At 37.6% G+C, this 16,968-nt stretch overlaps 1 protein-coding gene across 5 annotated transcripts in view; it reads right to left on the bottom strand.

The window, feature by feature from the left end:
• TENM3 (teneurin transmembrane protein 3) overlaps nucleotides 1–16,968 on the bottom strand; it is a 659,662-nt gene that overhangs the window by 449,738 nt on the left and 192,956 nt on the right. For all 5 annotated transcript variants that reach the window (NM_001193929.2, XM_078001693.1, XM_078001694.1 and 2 more), the window contains 1 exon segment: nucleotides 7,028–7,306. In NM_001193929.2, coding sequence (NP_001180858.2) covers nucleotides 7,028–7,306 — 279 coding nt within the window.

Genomic DNA, 16,968 nt, shown 5'->3' with positions numbered 1-16,968 from the left:
CAAGCTGCCACGCTTTCTGGAAATCCTCTTAGAACAGAAAAATATGAATGTATATAAATACTTAAGCCTGTAATAACAACAGTAGTGAACTTTATAGTTGTTTCAGTTCTAGTTTCATAATACTAAATTTTTTAGAATCTTATTTAAATCGTAACTTTTTTTTTTTTTTTTTTTTTTTTGAGATGGAGTCTCACTCTGTTGCCCAGGTTGGAGTGCAGTGGCGTGATCTCGGCTCACTGCAACCTCCGCCTCCCAGGTTCAAGCAATTCTCTGCCTCAGCCTCCTGAGTAGCTGGGATTACAGGCATCTGCTACCATGTCAGGCTAATTTTTGTATTTTTGGTAGAGACGGGGTTTCACCATGTTGGCCAGGCTGGTCTCGAACTCCTGACCATGTGATTCCCCTGCCTTGGCCTCCCAAACTGCTGGGATTACAGGTGTGAGCCACCGTGCCCGGCCAGCTAAATCATAACTTATTATACTAAAAAGTGATTTGTACACACCCATGAAATCAATCTATTTCATCCTTAAATGAAACATGAAAGCTTTTGCTCAAAGAATGACAAGTCACTATTGAAATTGTAAATGTATATCTATCAAGGCAATGTAATTATTTTTATATATTAGGAACTATTTGACAGCATTTGGCAAAGCAGCACTTTAATTCTGAGCCTGATTTAGTAAGCCCACCGACATATTACTTTTGTTATTTTTGACATTCTAGTGCACATAAAACATAAAATATAATTTATTACATGAGATCATGCCAGAACTGACCATTACATGCCAGAAGAGGGCCCACAGTGAAATTCATATTCAAGTTACAGTTTAGTATGTGTAATAGAATCTCATAAAATGAGAATAACACTGAAATGCCATGTGTTTCTTACAGCAACAGAATTTCATTTTACGTCTTTCAATCAACATCCCAAGTTAGTTCAAAAAAGGTTCCTGGATAAAGTTGAAGGAATGGAATTATGCTAGTGAGGAGAAAAAGCACACCTCTCTTCAAATCATCGTCAGAAAACTAAGATAGGTATCCCTTCCTCCAAACAGCCACGAGAGATGTGGCATTTGTGTTGTCCCAGAATGATCGCAAGTACATGACACAGGTGGCTGTTTCTCTCAAACTCTCCTAGAATTTAATCAGCCCTGGAAGTGCTACAAGTCCGTCTGTTTCCTCACTCTCTCACCTATCTGCAGTTGCTCAGGAAGAGAAGAAATGGCACTGCCCTCCTTTCCAGAGAACAGAATTCCGCCTGACATGGAAATCAGGATTGCAAAATAGCTGAAGTTCTCTCTTCAGAGACTGATGGAAACGCTATCACTACAGTCATTTATCAAATTGGTTTAAGGGGTACACCTTTTTTCCTATTAGAATACAATAATGCAACTTTTAGACTTTATTTTTCCATACAGAAAGTAGACTTTTAAAATACTATTTCAAAGGACAAGTAAAATTGGTTCCTTGAAAAGTGTTTCAGCTGTGCACAGCAAGTATCTATTACATTTAAAAAGACTGTACTTTAATGTTATACCCTTTTTCATTAGCCAAATTAGTCCATAATACTTCAGTATCATGCCCAATTAATGTGGCATTAGTGGGGTCCTACAACAGGTACATTGCTCAAACTTAGGTGAGAAACGAAGTCTTCTTGGAAGGATTTATTTTGTTGTGTGAACTGAGGAGCATCAGTTAAATTGCCTTTTAATTGACCAGCTGTCTAAGTAACATGCCTTTGAGGGAAACACTACTTTTGACATTTTCTTTGGCCAAGAGGGTAAGGAGCATGCTAAAATCTTTGAAGTCTACAGCCATCAGACTAATTATCAGCACCATTCAATGTACATTCATTTAATTACAGTAAATTAAGAAGGATGTGGGTTTTGGAGAAAAATAAGAGTCAATAAATGGCGACAGAAATTCCAGACTGCGCCAATGATCACTGCCCTTTCTGGAAGACACCGTTACTCCTCCTCCATCTTGCTCAAACACTTGATGAATGCAGCCCTGGGGTGGGGTGAGGGGGTGAGAAAGGAGGAGTGGGGGAGAGGAGGAGGGGATATCTATTGTGGTAGATAGTCACAATAGGTAGGTAGGCACTTGATATTATTTAACTTAATCTTCATAGCCACATAAAACAGATACAATTTTCCACCTTTTACAAATAATAACAAGGGCACACACTTATTCAGAACTCACCAGATGTCAGGCACTGTTGTAAGCGCCAGGCATACCTGAGCTCATTTAATTCTCAGAACAGCCCCGACCTCACAGGACTATACCCTGTTTACTGTTATCCCTATTTTACAATGTGGAAACCGCGGCACGGAAGGGTGAGCAACTTGCCCAAGGTCTCAAAGCTGGGAGGTGGTAGTGCCCATACGAAACCAGGAGTCCCACCTCCGGGCATCACATTCGCAAAGACCGTCCTCAATGGAGGCTCTCGGGGTCCTGAGTCACCAGGAGGTGGAAGAGCAGTGCCAATGCCTGCTGGCCTGCCTTACATCAAAGGTCATCTTTCTCCAAGGGGGTAACAGGCTGAGGCGGCGGAAGAAGGAACTAGACTCCAACAGGAGAGCTCAGCCCCTCCGGAACTCAGCACGCAGCTGAAGGAGCAGACAAGGCCTGCAAGAGTTGACAGCTCTCGCTCTAGGTGATTCAGGGGGTAACCCTCGCAAGGGATGAATGAATGAATGTGAACCCTCCCGAATCCAGGTACCTGTGACACCACCACACTGGCTGGATGACAAAGGACAATAGATGCCCGGCTGCTTCTGGGAAGTGATATACACACAAACATTTTATTTATTTACTTAATCACAAAACTAACTTTATTACATGTTTTCCCACTTACATTTCTTTGCTAAATATCTTCACTGTCCTGATGACTTCTGGTTATTTCCTTGATACCAGGAGCAACCCTACCCTTCTTCGGATTTTCTGCACATCTCTTAACACTCTGAGTTACTCTCCAAGGAAACATTTTTAAAGCTTAAAGACTGATGTTTTGGGAAAAAAAGAAAAAGACCTTTGTTTCTGACATTTAGATAGGTCTTTGGAACTGAGGTCAGATTACAGCGCTTGCGAAGCTGGGTGGTGGGGTTTCAGTCAGGGGTATTTTAACACCACCAGGCGCGGTGGCTCATGCCTGTAATCGCAGCACTTTGGGAGGCAGAGGTGGGCGGATCACGAGATCAAGAGATTGAGACCATCCTGGACAACATGGTGAAACCCCGTCTCTACTAAAAATACAAAAATTAGCCAGGCGTGGTGGCGCGCACCTGTAGTCCCAGTGCCGACAATAATACAGAGCATGCTGAGAATTCTACCTTTGACTGGGTACCCCATCACACTGATTTTATAACCTTTCAACCGTTTTTACTCAAACTGCTGTTAGTAGGTGATCCCAAATCACTGTCCCTCCAGAACTTGCCTTGGTGCATGGCAGAGTCCACTACAACAATGACACCACAACAATCAATGGGTGCCAAGAAAGGGCTTCTCCCATATCCTTCATTTGGAAAAAGATTAATATTTGGAATTACATAGGAAACTCAATATGCAGTAAAAAAATTTTTTTATCAAAATTCTTTTTAACGTCAGATCCCCATGGCTGGTGAAAAGTTAGTTTTGCCAAAGAATAAACCTTATCACTTGTTTTGAATCTCAGCTAACAGAGAACTGTGTGACACGGTCCGAATGTTCTCTTACTCTTGGGGGATGCTCAGGCCATCAAAATTTCATTAGCCTCACAGCAGTTCTAGCGCCTTCTTAACTTGAACTGTTGGCCTCTTTATCAATAAATAAATGGAATCTAATCCCTTTTAGTGACTAAATTCTTCTTTGAAGTTGTAGCTAGAACATCAGGCACTCTGCTTGCATAATTTTACAATGTTGAATAACATTTTTTTTTTTTTCTAGGAAAAACAGCCTCATTCATAGTTATTTCAAATGAAGAAAACAGTCAAGGAAAGCTCTCATGTTAAACCAGATGAAAACACATCAGCATCTGGTTCTTAAATTAGTTTCCTTTCGGTGAGTTATTTCACCCGTCTCCTTCTCTTTTCAACCTTTAGTGATATAATAGAACTTCTAAGAACACATCTCAAGCTAGTATAAAAATGAATAAAAGAGACAATGGAAAGGATTGACGAGTCAAAGGAAAATATAGCCAGAAAATCAATAGCTTTTTAAGTTAGAGCAATTAAAAATGCCTGAAGATAGTAGAATTGAATTATTTTTGTAACTTTATATTAGAATTACTTGAGTAAAAGTAGGAATTAATAGGTAAAAATGTGAGTTAGTTTTGAGACGACTATTTATAAAGGTGTTAGAAGAACCTGTGTATGACTGCAAATTTCACTTCTTACTATAACCCAGCTTAAGGGAAAGACACATGATTTTTTAATATCAGGAAAAAAATCCTCAATACTATTGTTTAATTCCACAATTCAAAATTATAAGGTCTGCTAAATACTTCAGAAAATTATGCTTCCCCATATCTTAATGTAATTAATTACATTAAATGAAATCTTGTTCCTTCTAAGTAATCACCAAAATTTCAGAACAAATAAATTAATCTGAAAAGTTCCTATGGACATATGTTTTAAATATATGCAATAGCCAGTATTCATTAAGACAACATAATCTATTTTATTTCCTCTTTTGTTTCTTTCTTTAAACTGCTCTCATTGGGAATTCTTAGACCATCAAAACGTTATTTAAAATTACAACCACAACCAAACCTTTGGAAAAAGAGTAAACACAAGTTTAAGTCATCATGTTGCCCAACTCAACAAACATTGCTTTTGACACTTTATACTCTTAACTTGGCTGACCTGTTTACTCTCAACAAATGCTGCCAAATGTTCTGAATTTCAAGGCAAGGCCCTTGACACTCTCCCTGTCTCTCTTCATTCTGCTTCCTAGCCACTACTTGGAGAAATTAAAGAGTGCAACTTTTCTTGCCTTTACATCACTCTAAGAACAAGGTCTAGAAGATTCTTGGCGAAACAATTTCCTCCTCTAGTTAATATTAATCCACAGAAATGGCGAGGGCAGTGGTATGAGAAACTCACAAGTCTTCCTTCCCTTCTCCCTAACATTTGGATATTATATATTGTTAACTAAAGGTTACAAAGTTTATATTTTCTGAAAAGAAAAAAAAATTATATGTGTTTGGGAATTCACCATGAGATCCTTTTAGCAGTAATTTGAAACATAATAAAATTAATTTATATTTTACCAATACAGATACCATAACAAGATACCTTTGTCATTAGAGAGAAAGGAAGAGATGCCATAGAAGTTTTGGGTGGAAAGGGCAAACTGACCCAATGTTAAAACATAGTTGATAGCTATGGATATGGATGATCTATGATGCAGATAATCAGAACTGATCACATTATCCTGCTGCGTTCTAGTCTTCTAAAACATCACAAATTTTATTGTGTATTTTAAGAAAATTAAATGCTGGGTGCTACCTTTGAATATGACCATTGTACCTCCCATTGCTCAAGGAGTATTATGTGAAGTACAGCTGGACAGGAAGCAATATTGATTCCAAACCATATGTATTTAAGGTTAGTGACTTCTGAATCCACTATGAAAATGGATATAAACACAGGATTTACTGAGGTGAATGGATTAGCTGAGCAAAATGTTGGCATCCTGATTCTAAGGCTCATTTTGTCAAAATAACTGTCCTTGTTTCTTCTTTTGAGTTGGAATAAAGCCAGCCTCCACCAAGAACTGAAACTTCCAAAATGAAGACATTGAGTATATAGTTATTATTTGATCTTGACTTTGGTTTAATGCACTAAGATTCTACATAAGATAAAAAATTGATTGCATTGGTTTAAATTAGACCTTTTTTTCATGAATAGAAAGAAAATAACTAATAAGCATTAGGTGCTACTTCACACTGTGACTTAGCTGAAACTGAAAGCTAACAATAGATCCACTTTTCTATTCCAAAGCAAAGCTGACAAAGTCACCCAATAAATAATAAAACTGAAATATCATTGATAAAACAACCATTTTTCTTTTCAAATGTCATGCAGTTCTTCCATTTTAATTTTCTCTTTGCTTTTTGATGCATAGGGTATGCACAGCATTAATAACTAGACTGAAATAGCTAGTGCACTGTTCATATTAAAAGCTGAAGGAGAATTTTTTGTCTGGTGCATGGCTGCTGATGCCCAGCTCTTCCTAGAAGCAGCACTGACTAAAAATTAAGTTTTCTTTAAAATTTATTATTGCATATAAATTAACTTTTTATAAATTATCCTGCATTGGCAATAGGAAAAAAAGTCCCAATAATTTATAAAGACATTTTTTTTCTTACAATAGACATAAAGCTGCTATTTGGATATCCTAAAATCCAATTTTTGTGTGTGGATTTAATTGCACAGTAATCCAGTCCCCAAAGAACGTCAAAGGCCACACTCCCCCTCTTTACCAAGATTTCAATTGCTGTCATCAACTAGTAAGTTTAAAGCATGATCAAATTTGTTCTTCGATCACTAGAGCCCTGTTAATAAACTATTCTGCAGGCTCACTCATCCATTCTGATTTTCTGCGACTTCTCTGAGATATCTTCAAGAGGAACCTACAAAGATATCTTTGACTGCAAGACGGCTCTGCGGTAAACTTTATCAACACGTGCTTTGCCAATCCACAGAAGACAACAGGTGACATGGTCCAAGAGAAGTCAAAGCTATTTTTTTTTTCTGTAGATGAGTAAACAGTTTTCAAAACTGTAGCCAAAACATCATAGGCTGCTTGCCTAATTGAACAATCTGATGTCAAATATTGATTTTTTTTTTCCAGGAAAAAATGCATTATTCAAGGACATTTCTTGAGTTCTACTACATTAAAACAAAAAGAAATGGACAAGAAAGAGAGAGAAATAAGGATGGGAGGAAGGAGGAGAGAAAGAAAAACATCCACCCTCCCCCCGGAGTCAACCAAAACAGAGAGAAGCACTGAATGCCAACATTATAAAGCAAAAAAGGAAACTTACCATTCTCACTGTCCGACTTGTTTTCGTGCTCCGTATCTGTCAGGGTGAGGGCTGAGTTGGACCGACTTGACAGGCAGGAGCTGCGGCCTGATTTGACCCCCCTGCCCCAAAGTCTCATGGCATGCTCTGGGGACATCACTGCTTCATTTTCAGTATCAGCATCTGACCCTGCACTGATAGAGTAACCTCTGTGGGGAAGCCCCATTTCCGCACAAAATGCCAGTCCTCTTCGAGTTGCTGGTTCACAAACTCCTAACTGCCTTAGGGTAAAATTCTGTCCTAATTAGGGGGAAAAAGAGATAACAGCTAGTGAGTATATGTTCAGTGTTAGTTTCTTTTCTTTTTTTTTTAAGAATGTCTTTCAGAAATAAACACTCAAACATTTAGGCTTTTCAGGGATCAGCACTAGGCATTTACAGTAGCGTCACATGGCATAGGATCAAGTGGGTGTAATTACGGGAGGAGGGCGGGGCCCCAACTTAGAGCTCCTTTGTCAACTTTTTAAGCCCATAAGTACCTCCAGAGAGATGGGCAAGTTAAGTGGCCCCAACCATGGGAACTCAACCCAGAGAAAGGATTATTGCACTGACAGAATTTTGTTTAGTACACTTGTGAGGCAATAGAAATTGTCCGAATTATTTTCCGTGTCCTGGCTCGAGTCCCAAACAATAAAATTTTCCCACCCAGATGTCACTCCTTTGGAAGAGAAAAGTTTCCCCTCAAGAAAAAGTTACTCAAACAGTAGAAACAGGAGCTTGGTCATTCTTCTTATATTTTCCAACCTTGACTTAGCAATCAATGTAACACATAGTATTTTGTTTGTATGTATGTTTGTATGTATGTATGTATGTATGTATATGTATGTATGTATGGGGGGAGCCTGTGTATACACATTAAATTTTGGAGTATAACGTCTAAAAAAATTGCTGCATATTTTGTACATTTTTGACTTTCTAGGCTTTCTGCTTTACTACACACCTGAAAACATCTGTATTGATCAGAGTAAACCAATCTTTGCAAATAAAGTGCACTCTAAAAATAAAGTGGGAGTATTACGTATTTAAAAATTAATGATAAAATCAAGTTCCCTGAAAAATAAATGGCTGTGAACTCTGCAGGCCTTTACTAATAAATTGAGCATAATAAAACTCATGACACTGCAATAACTTAAAGCAAAAGTGTTTAAATTAGGTGACACTTTCAAATGACTGCTGTTATTAATGACTTTTCCAATCCTGTATTTATTCTGGAAATTTCACATGTCTTATACTACTATGGATGAGAAGGGTGAGAAAAATGTGTGCTTGTCCTGCATACTTAAAGCTTTTCTATTTCTTGTCTCTGGTTGACATGGTAGAGTGTGAGATTTAGGCGCCAATCAGAATCAAAATATAGGTAAATAATAATAACATACAAAGACTGATTTAAATGCTACTATCTCATAACCAAACCTTTTAAGAATATTAAACATTTATATTACTCATAGTTTTGATTTCCCTACTTCTGCCTCTTAAATCTGTGAACATTTTAATGCTAACAGGCTGACATGAGAAACATACATTATATTTTTTGAAAGAGGGTTTTATAAATTATTTGTGATAAAATGATAACACGTGGAATCTTCTCAGAAATAAATCAAACCTAATGGACAATGTAGTAAATATTGGGTTGTAAAGATATTAGCTCCCTCCAGGCCGCCGCACATTGTAACTAGTGTGGTTAATTGCTTTATTGCTGTGGTCATATCAGAAGTTGGAATCAGCTTTATCTCGGTCAGACTTCCAAATGGATTCCGACGATGACACTCATACATAATGAAAATCGGTGGCTACAATTAGCTGCAAATCAAAGTGTGCTTATCAGAGAGATGTGAACAAGTATCTGAACCAAAAAGTATGTCAAAAGAAGAAGTAAAAGAAGAGAAAAAAAGGAAAAAGGGCCTGCGCGTTGAACAGTGAGAAAGTGGGCCAGCTCACTGAGACGAGACACAGTATCGTCAGTATGTTAAAATCATGACTGCAGATTGTACTTATGCAAGTAAATCTGAACAAGGTCAGTGTCCCCATGAGCAGCTAATGCAGTTGTGTGGAAAAGCTTACCCACTGCTACTTACACGTCACTTGTAACATATGGGGAGGACCCTAAAACATCTAGATACTGCCATCAAACATGCTGATTTTTCCAAATAAGGATGCAAAATAATTTTTAAACAGGGAAAAATAAGTAAGATCCTTTGCTTTTTGCCTCTATTTTGATGGGTGCCCACATTCAGAAATGAAAAGAGCAATAAAAGGACAGTAACAACTCCCTTTCTAATCTCTACAATGTGGCTTGAAACAATTTCCAAGTGACTGGCTTTTCACACTATTGCCGTCTTGATGCAAAAAATCTATAAGGTGAAGGAAGCAGAAAACAGGAATGTTTCTTTGTTACCCAGGTGTGCAGACCAGTTCACTTTGCAACTAAAAACACGTCATCCCTATGAATTGCTACATATATCCCAAACTCCATAAACACCTGACCCTCTGAAGTCAATGTCTCTCAGTGATTCAAAATTCTCCAGGGCTGCTTCTGAAATGAAGCTACAACGCAAGCACCACAGCAGGACTCCCTGTTAGAGTTCCTTGCTGAATGACAAAGTTTGTTTTAGTATCCGCCAGGAAAGAAAACTAAACTTGGCCTCAGATGGACCCAGGTGGAAGCCACTCACTAGCACTGTTTAAGTCACTTTACACCGTATTTTGTCATCTTTCAGGGCTGTCCTGACTTGGTTTAGGAGATGGTTTATGTAAATGTGACTCACACACAAAAAAGGGCTAAATGAAAAAAATCACTTAAAACATAAATACCTTGACAAACATAATTAATAATCACAGAGAAGTGTACAGCTTGAGAGTAGGGAGAGGACCATTTTCAACTCATTTTCAAATAGGGACACCACCACCAAAGCTGAGTTCTACTTAAGTAATTGCCTTTATTCAAAAATATCCCTACTCCAGACCTCCCTCAGGGCTTCAAGTTCTTTTGTTGTCAATTCTCCTCAAAGGTTAAGAAATTTTATTTTTAGGATCCCTTATTTTAATGCAAACACTCCTGGAAAGATCTCATCTGAAACTAGAATAAATTAGTCTATTCGATTATTTCTTGCAATCTAGCAGTGTTTAGCAAGATAGGCTATGCTTACGGAAAACATCTGCAGCTTTGACCAGTGCAGGGAAGATGGAGAGAAGAGAGCTCCCTGACTGGGAGAAGGGGTGTGGAGGAGGGCAGGTGGGCTGGGCTGGGCTGGGCTGGGCTGGGCTTGTAGTGGGGAGGGTTTTATGGCAGTGCAGAGAACTGGGAAGAGGCAGCACAAGGCAGCTGAGATGTCCCTGGGATCAGGCTGAACACTGGGCAATCCTGCATAAAGTCAGCTTTGGTTTCAAGGAACAATACTTTATTCCCATTTTCCATGTTTTCCTGAGATTGGAAAAGCCGGGTTCTTTGCAGTAGTTCTAACATTGCTTTAATTTCTTTCTTTGCCTTTTATAGTCTTTATATTAATTCTGCTTGGCCAAAACTGGCAAAATAGGTATTTCTCTCCTGCACGTTGAATTTTGGGAACCTTGGTCAGCACAGCCAACAAGAGTTTTCCATTACAATTTGAAACAGGACCAAAACAATAAATTGTAGCAAGAACAAAGTATACCTGAGGATGGAATTCACTGTGATTAAAAGGCAAGGTTAGCTTGGATTATATTCGGCATTTTTGTTTTATGGCACGGCATAAATGTGAAAATCTAGAGAAGGAAAACTGAATAAACACAACCTAGGTGGGTTGCATCATTTTTTCTTAGGTTGAGATTTTTAAAAATGAGTGAGGGTATTTGACAAAGTAGAAAGGATGGTATAAGGACAGACACTTCAAATGAGGTTGGCACATGGCACAGCCCCCCCTTTAATAAACGAAGGGGATTGGGAAAATGGGTTAGCTATTCGTTCTTTTTTTCACAGTGTCTATAACCTAGTTGGAGCAGTGAGGGATTTTTCAAAGCCGCAATCAGAGTGATGTTCACCAATGGTCAACACATCTACTATCTCTTGGATGAGAAGAAGATTCTACCCGAGGGACTAGTCTCGGAGGCACGTAGGATGACGAAAGCACCCCACGGGGAGGGCATTCTCTCCTCACTAATGTCTGGATTTCTCTAATGTCTAGATTTGACTTTCTCTCCTTCTCTCTCGGTCTCTTGCTTATTTGCTCCTTTAAAAAAATAAACAGTTTTATTGAAACATAACTCACATACCCCAAAATGCACCCATTTAAAGTGTACACTTCGATGATTTCCAGTATATTCACAGAGTTCTGTAACTATGAGCACAGTCAAGTGTAGAACATTTTTGTCACCCCAAAAAGACATCTCATACCAATTATCAGCTACCTTCTATTTTCCCCTCACCCTCCCACCCCCAGCCTTAGGCAACCACTCATCTACTTCCCATCCTGGACATTTCAAATAAAGAAGATCCACAGTATGTGGTCTTGTGTGACTGACTTCTTTCATTAGAATAACGTTTTCAAAGCTCTTCCATGTCATAGCATGCATCCGTACTCCATTCCTTTTTATGGCTGAATAATATTCCACTGTATGGACACACCATCGTTTATCCATTCATCAGTTAATGGACATCCGAGTTATCTCTATTTTTTTGACTATGATGAGAATGCTTCTAGGAACATTCCTGTACAAGTTTTCATGTGTACATATGTCTTCATTTCTCTTGAGCATATCCCTAGCAGAGGAACTGCTGAGGCATATGGTAACTCTGTGTTTCACCTTTTGAGGAACTGCCAGACTGTTTTCCACACTGACTCGACCGTTCTATATTCCCACTAGCAGTGTATGAGGGTTTTAACTCTGCACATCCTCGTGAAGACTTGCTATCATCTGTTGCCTCCCTTTTATACCACACTTTACGTGGGACTTGGAGTTTGCAATGACGGCTTATGATATAGGTGATTGGTACTGGAAGTTAGAGGGCAAACAAGAATCATCTCCTGAAAAGCAGCTGATTCTGGGAGTCTGCTATATAAATTTATTATTATTTTATTCTATCATTTTTTCTTTGCCTTCTCTTATTCTGCTTTTATTCCATGTAAAATAATTTTCTATTAAAATCAGAAATATTATTTAGCATAGAAAATTTACCTTTGGAGTTACATCCCATAGAAATAAAATCACCTCATCTTAAATATACAGAACGTTTATTTAAACAAGTTGTTTACTACAACATTGTTGCAAAATTTTAAATAACCCAAATGTTTGCCAGAAAGAGAATGGCTGGAAAAGTTGCGTGCCCACGCTGTGGAACACTGTGGTTAGCATGAAGAATGAGCTGGACCCATGTCTTCGGATCTGCACGGAAGCTCATTTGTGTATTTTAAGAAAAAAAAAATGCAAGTCGTAGAATTGTGTATAAAGTATAATCCTACTTTTGGAAATTAAGGAAGAGGACCCACAGGTTATATTGAGTCTGAATAAGGGTGAGGAAGGAGATATATAACTGTTATAATGGGTCATTTAGAAAGGTTTGTAAATGAAGGAAATTAGTAATTTTCTATTTTATAGTTTTGAATTTTTACTTTTCATGATAATTATTTCAATTATTTAAAAACATAATAAAGAAAAAATTAAAGCCTATCATCTTTCTAAAAAACAAATATATTTTCTTGATTTGCTGTTTAATAGCTTCTATTCAATAATTAGAAATTTAATTTATTGCCTCTTCTAGGGGAAGCTCAGTTTTAAAAATCCTTCCTCGTTTATTGTAAAGAAATGAAACTTCATGAGATACAAGGGAGCGTTTTCTCCTCCATTTCAATCCTTCCCTTTTCTTTATCATATATGGATTGTTTTAAAGGAGAATAACCATTCATTTCTCCTACAGTAACCTCAAAATTGAATATGGGAAAAAATGGATGAATAAATATATATTTAATGCACATAAATAAAACAATCTGCAGCTGTCTTTAATTATTTTCCTTGGTTGTTGTGAGCTTGAATGGAACTATTTATTCTCAGGCATGGAGTGACTTTCCTTCATCAGTCAAGCAGAACGTAAAACTACAAATTGGGAGAGCATTTCTTATTAGGTGCTCGTTGAATCAGCGGCACCACCATGTCATCCAGAATTCTCTCTTTTGCTGTATTTGCAAAATGGTAAGACGATTCCACAACAAAAGAAGTATATGTGATTTTATTTCCAAATGCATATTTTATGGGACACTCCAAACTCTTTAACCTTTTATATTAAATGTGTCACCATTTGAACAAAATACCCATTCTTGAACATGCAATAGAAATTTCAGTGAGGGTACAAATCTTTATTCATAAGGCCCTACAAAAAACTGGTTTAAGAAATTAACTTCAAGTTCCACTAAATACCTTAAGGTCCCCACCCCATTTAAACTACTTACTTGATCTATCTATTAATGTGTTGTTAATACCCAAAACCACATATTGACACCCATGAATTTCCAGAGGACACTGAAAATGCCCACCGGACACCACACTCATCATCTAACTGATTACTCAGAACACAAGTCTCATGGAAGCCACTGCAGGATATCCCCTCAGCAATCATCACAAATGCAGCTTTCAGTGGAAATTGCAGGCTGGGCACTAAGCTGAACGTGAGGAGGTGGGTGAGAAAGGGAAACCCTAGATATATTTGCAAGCCGAGAAGCCAGGACTAGAATGAATGACCCTAGAAAAGATGCATTTTCTTCAAGATAAAATTTGTGAGGCCTCTAGGGGAGGACGAACATATGGATATTGAACGGAAGGTTTAGTGGCCCAAATAAGAAAAATGAGGTTGTGAGTTGGCTGACGTATAAAGGAAGAGCATGTCTAAGGCCTGGAAATGAAGGACTTAATGGGGCAACCATAAACTAATTTCAGCAACCATCTGTAATTAAGAAATAACCTTAAAATAGTTCTGTTTTTTTAAATCAAAAAAATTCTGAAAATAAAATTGCTTCTTATTTTTACTTAGGAATGACTTCTTTAGAACAATCCAAGGCCCGGCAATGATAATATGCCTGCAATGTATCTGCTGATATCTGATAGTTGAACTGCAGTAGGTATTGGTATAAATACGCCTATGGTTTGGCATAAAGCGGCAGGTGTTTAATAATTGCGACTGAAGCGGCACCGCGGTGAGTCACACTGTGGATCCAAAATGGGCAACGTGGCAAGGAAGCAGATACAAGTTGAGCAGTAAGCTGGGGCTCAAGACATCAGACCAATGAAGGCCGAGGCAGGGGGAAAGGATTACCCCCGCTGCGTCCTGAGGAGGGCTGTAAGCTACATCTATCTACTCACACCTTCTGGTAGGTAATCCACAAAGCAGGTTGGCCACCGAGCCTGAAAGAAGCCCTTGCCTACTTAACAGCCAAAATTAGTTAACAATCAGTTAGGCAGGGGAGCTAAAAGAGGGAGCTAAGAGGAAAACCATTAACATGAAACAATGATAAACTAGAGCTATTTAACTTGTGTCTTTAAGTACAGAAATGTAAGGTTGAGTAAACATGACCATCTAAATCCTTTAATCCTGCCGCTGACATTTATAGTGACTGAGAAGGATTAATCATTTTGATCTCCAAATGAATCATTTTAAGCAGTTAATATTTAAAAGTAATAAACTTTGCAGTTGCAGTAATTAGCCCAGTGGATCTGATTAATGCTTCAGGTTTTTGTCTCTTTTCATAAAACTTGATTCTCACAAAAATAAGCTTTCTCAGCACCAGCATTTCAGAAAACATGAAAAGGGGTTTCAGATTCCTTTCGTTTTTGTCTGATGACAGAGGTGAGGGGGAACACTGGGGAAATGAAAAGTTTGGGGTCTAACTGGAAATTCATAGCAGCATTAAGTGCTGAATGGTGGGACCATATGGTCATATTTCTTTTGAAGTCTCGGATCAGTTCCCATTATTCACTATAATGGCATCCAAGACTAAACTAAATCTCAGTCTTTAAAATTAAAAGCATTTTCCTCTTGGCTCTCAAATCTTCCTCTTTCACAATTTCCAACATGTCTGAATGGTTAATAGATTTTCATAATGCAAAAAAATACAAATAAATAAAAATAAGAAGAGTAAGAAAAATAATTTATTCCATTTCACATCCAAAGCAGGATAAAATGGTTCAGAGACATTATTATTTTAATCAAAGGAGTTATTGACACTATTTTTACATCTGTCCAACGCTACCAGTGACATTCTAAAATTATATTTACAATCTTCATGTTATATATTTAAGAAATATGATTTCAATTCTTTTGACCTAGCCGGAACATTCAATGTATAGAAACATTTAAAAACTACTTATCATTTTAGTAATATTCTAATAAAACTGCCCCCCCCCCACCAAAAGTAGTCTATATCTAAGAGCTTAAAACGGGCTCTTTTTTACTTGGCAATTGATGAAAATATTTGAAGACCTGGTCCCATCTATGACACAAACTCTTTATTCTCTCAGTACAGTCCTGGATATGTTGTATATGCTATTATCTTAATGGGCAAAATGCCTTTATCCAGCAAAACATTCTAGTACAATGACAGCAGAGGTTGTTTTTGAAAGATTGTGGTTATGGTTCAGTAGAGACAGTGCAACTCTGCTCCTGGCACCAAATCAAGTTTCACCCCTGTGGAAGCCGGGAAAATACAAACCCAAAACTTCCCATGTTCAACTACAGTTGTTTGAACATGCTGATTTTTGTTTTTGTTGTATTTATTACTATTTAGGCAAATTTCATAGGCAGTGAAATACACAGATCTAAAGTGGATACTTCCATGAGTTTTAACAAATGTACCCACCATGACCCCAAGCAAGATAAGGCACTTCTCCATCACTCCCACAAAGCTCTCCCGCACCCAGTCAATCCCCACCAAACAGGCAACCACCGTCCTGATTTCTTCTACAGAAGACTAGTTTTGTATGTTCTTGAACTTTATGTAAACAGAGTCCTACAGGATGTACTCAGGATCCTTTTGCTCAGTGGATCTTTGAGATTCTTCCACATTGTTGCAAGTATCTGTAGATCACTCTTTTGGGTTGCCAACTCATTTCTATTGCATTAATATACAACTATTATATCCATTCTCTCGGTGATTCCAATATGGGCCTATTATGAATAGAGCTGCTATGAATGTAAGATTTTATTTACTTTGGGTAAATATTAAGGAGATGAATTGCTGGATCCAGGGGGAGATGTTATTTTTAACTTTAGATAAGAAATTGCCCAACAGTTTCCAAAGCAGTTGTGTCATTTTTCACATGAAAGTTTCAGCTGTTCCACATCCTCAATATTTGGTGCTATGGGTCTTTTTAATTTTAGCCATTCTAGAAGACGAGTGGCAGTATTTCATTGTGGTTTTAATTTTCATTTCTCTGATGGCTAATGGTGTGGAGGATGTTTTCCACAGGCTTATTCATCACTTGTGTCTCTTTTCTGTGATGTTTCTATTAAAAGTTTTTTGCCTATTTAAAAATTTGGTTATTCATCTTTTGTTACTGATTTGTAGAAGCTCTTTATATATTCTAGAGACAAGTCCCTGTGATAGATGATAGATAATTTTCTCCCAGATTGTGGCTTTGCTTTTCATTTTCTTAAAGGTAATGTCTGATAAGCTAAACATTTTAATTTTGATTAAGTCCAATTTATCAATTTTTTTCTTTTATATTTATTCCTCTTGTGACCTTTCTAAGATATCTTTGTCTATCTCATGTTTGTGAAGATGTTTAAGAACATATGTAGCTTTTTACTGTGATTTTCTAATAGAAACTAGAAAGATAAAAGAGTAGAGTAGTAAAATGATTGAAATTAGATTCTAGTTTTCTTCTGGACCTAACTCACCAGCTGTTGTCTGAGTGAACATTTTAACAAGTTTGAGTCTCTGT

Source organism: Macaca mulatta, chromosome 5 (genome assembly GCF_049350105.2).
Source record: "Macaca mulatta isolate MMU2019108-1 chromosome 5, T2T-MMU8v2.0, whole genome shotgun sequence".
Classification (NCBI taxonomy): Eukaryota; Metazoa; Chordata; class Mammalia; order Primates; family Cercopithecidae; genus Macaca; species Macaca mulatta.
The sequence above is the reverse complement of the archived record's forward strand: the minus strand, read 5'-3'. Positions and strand labels throughout refer to the sequence as shown.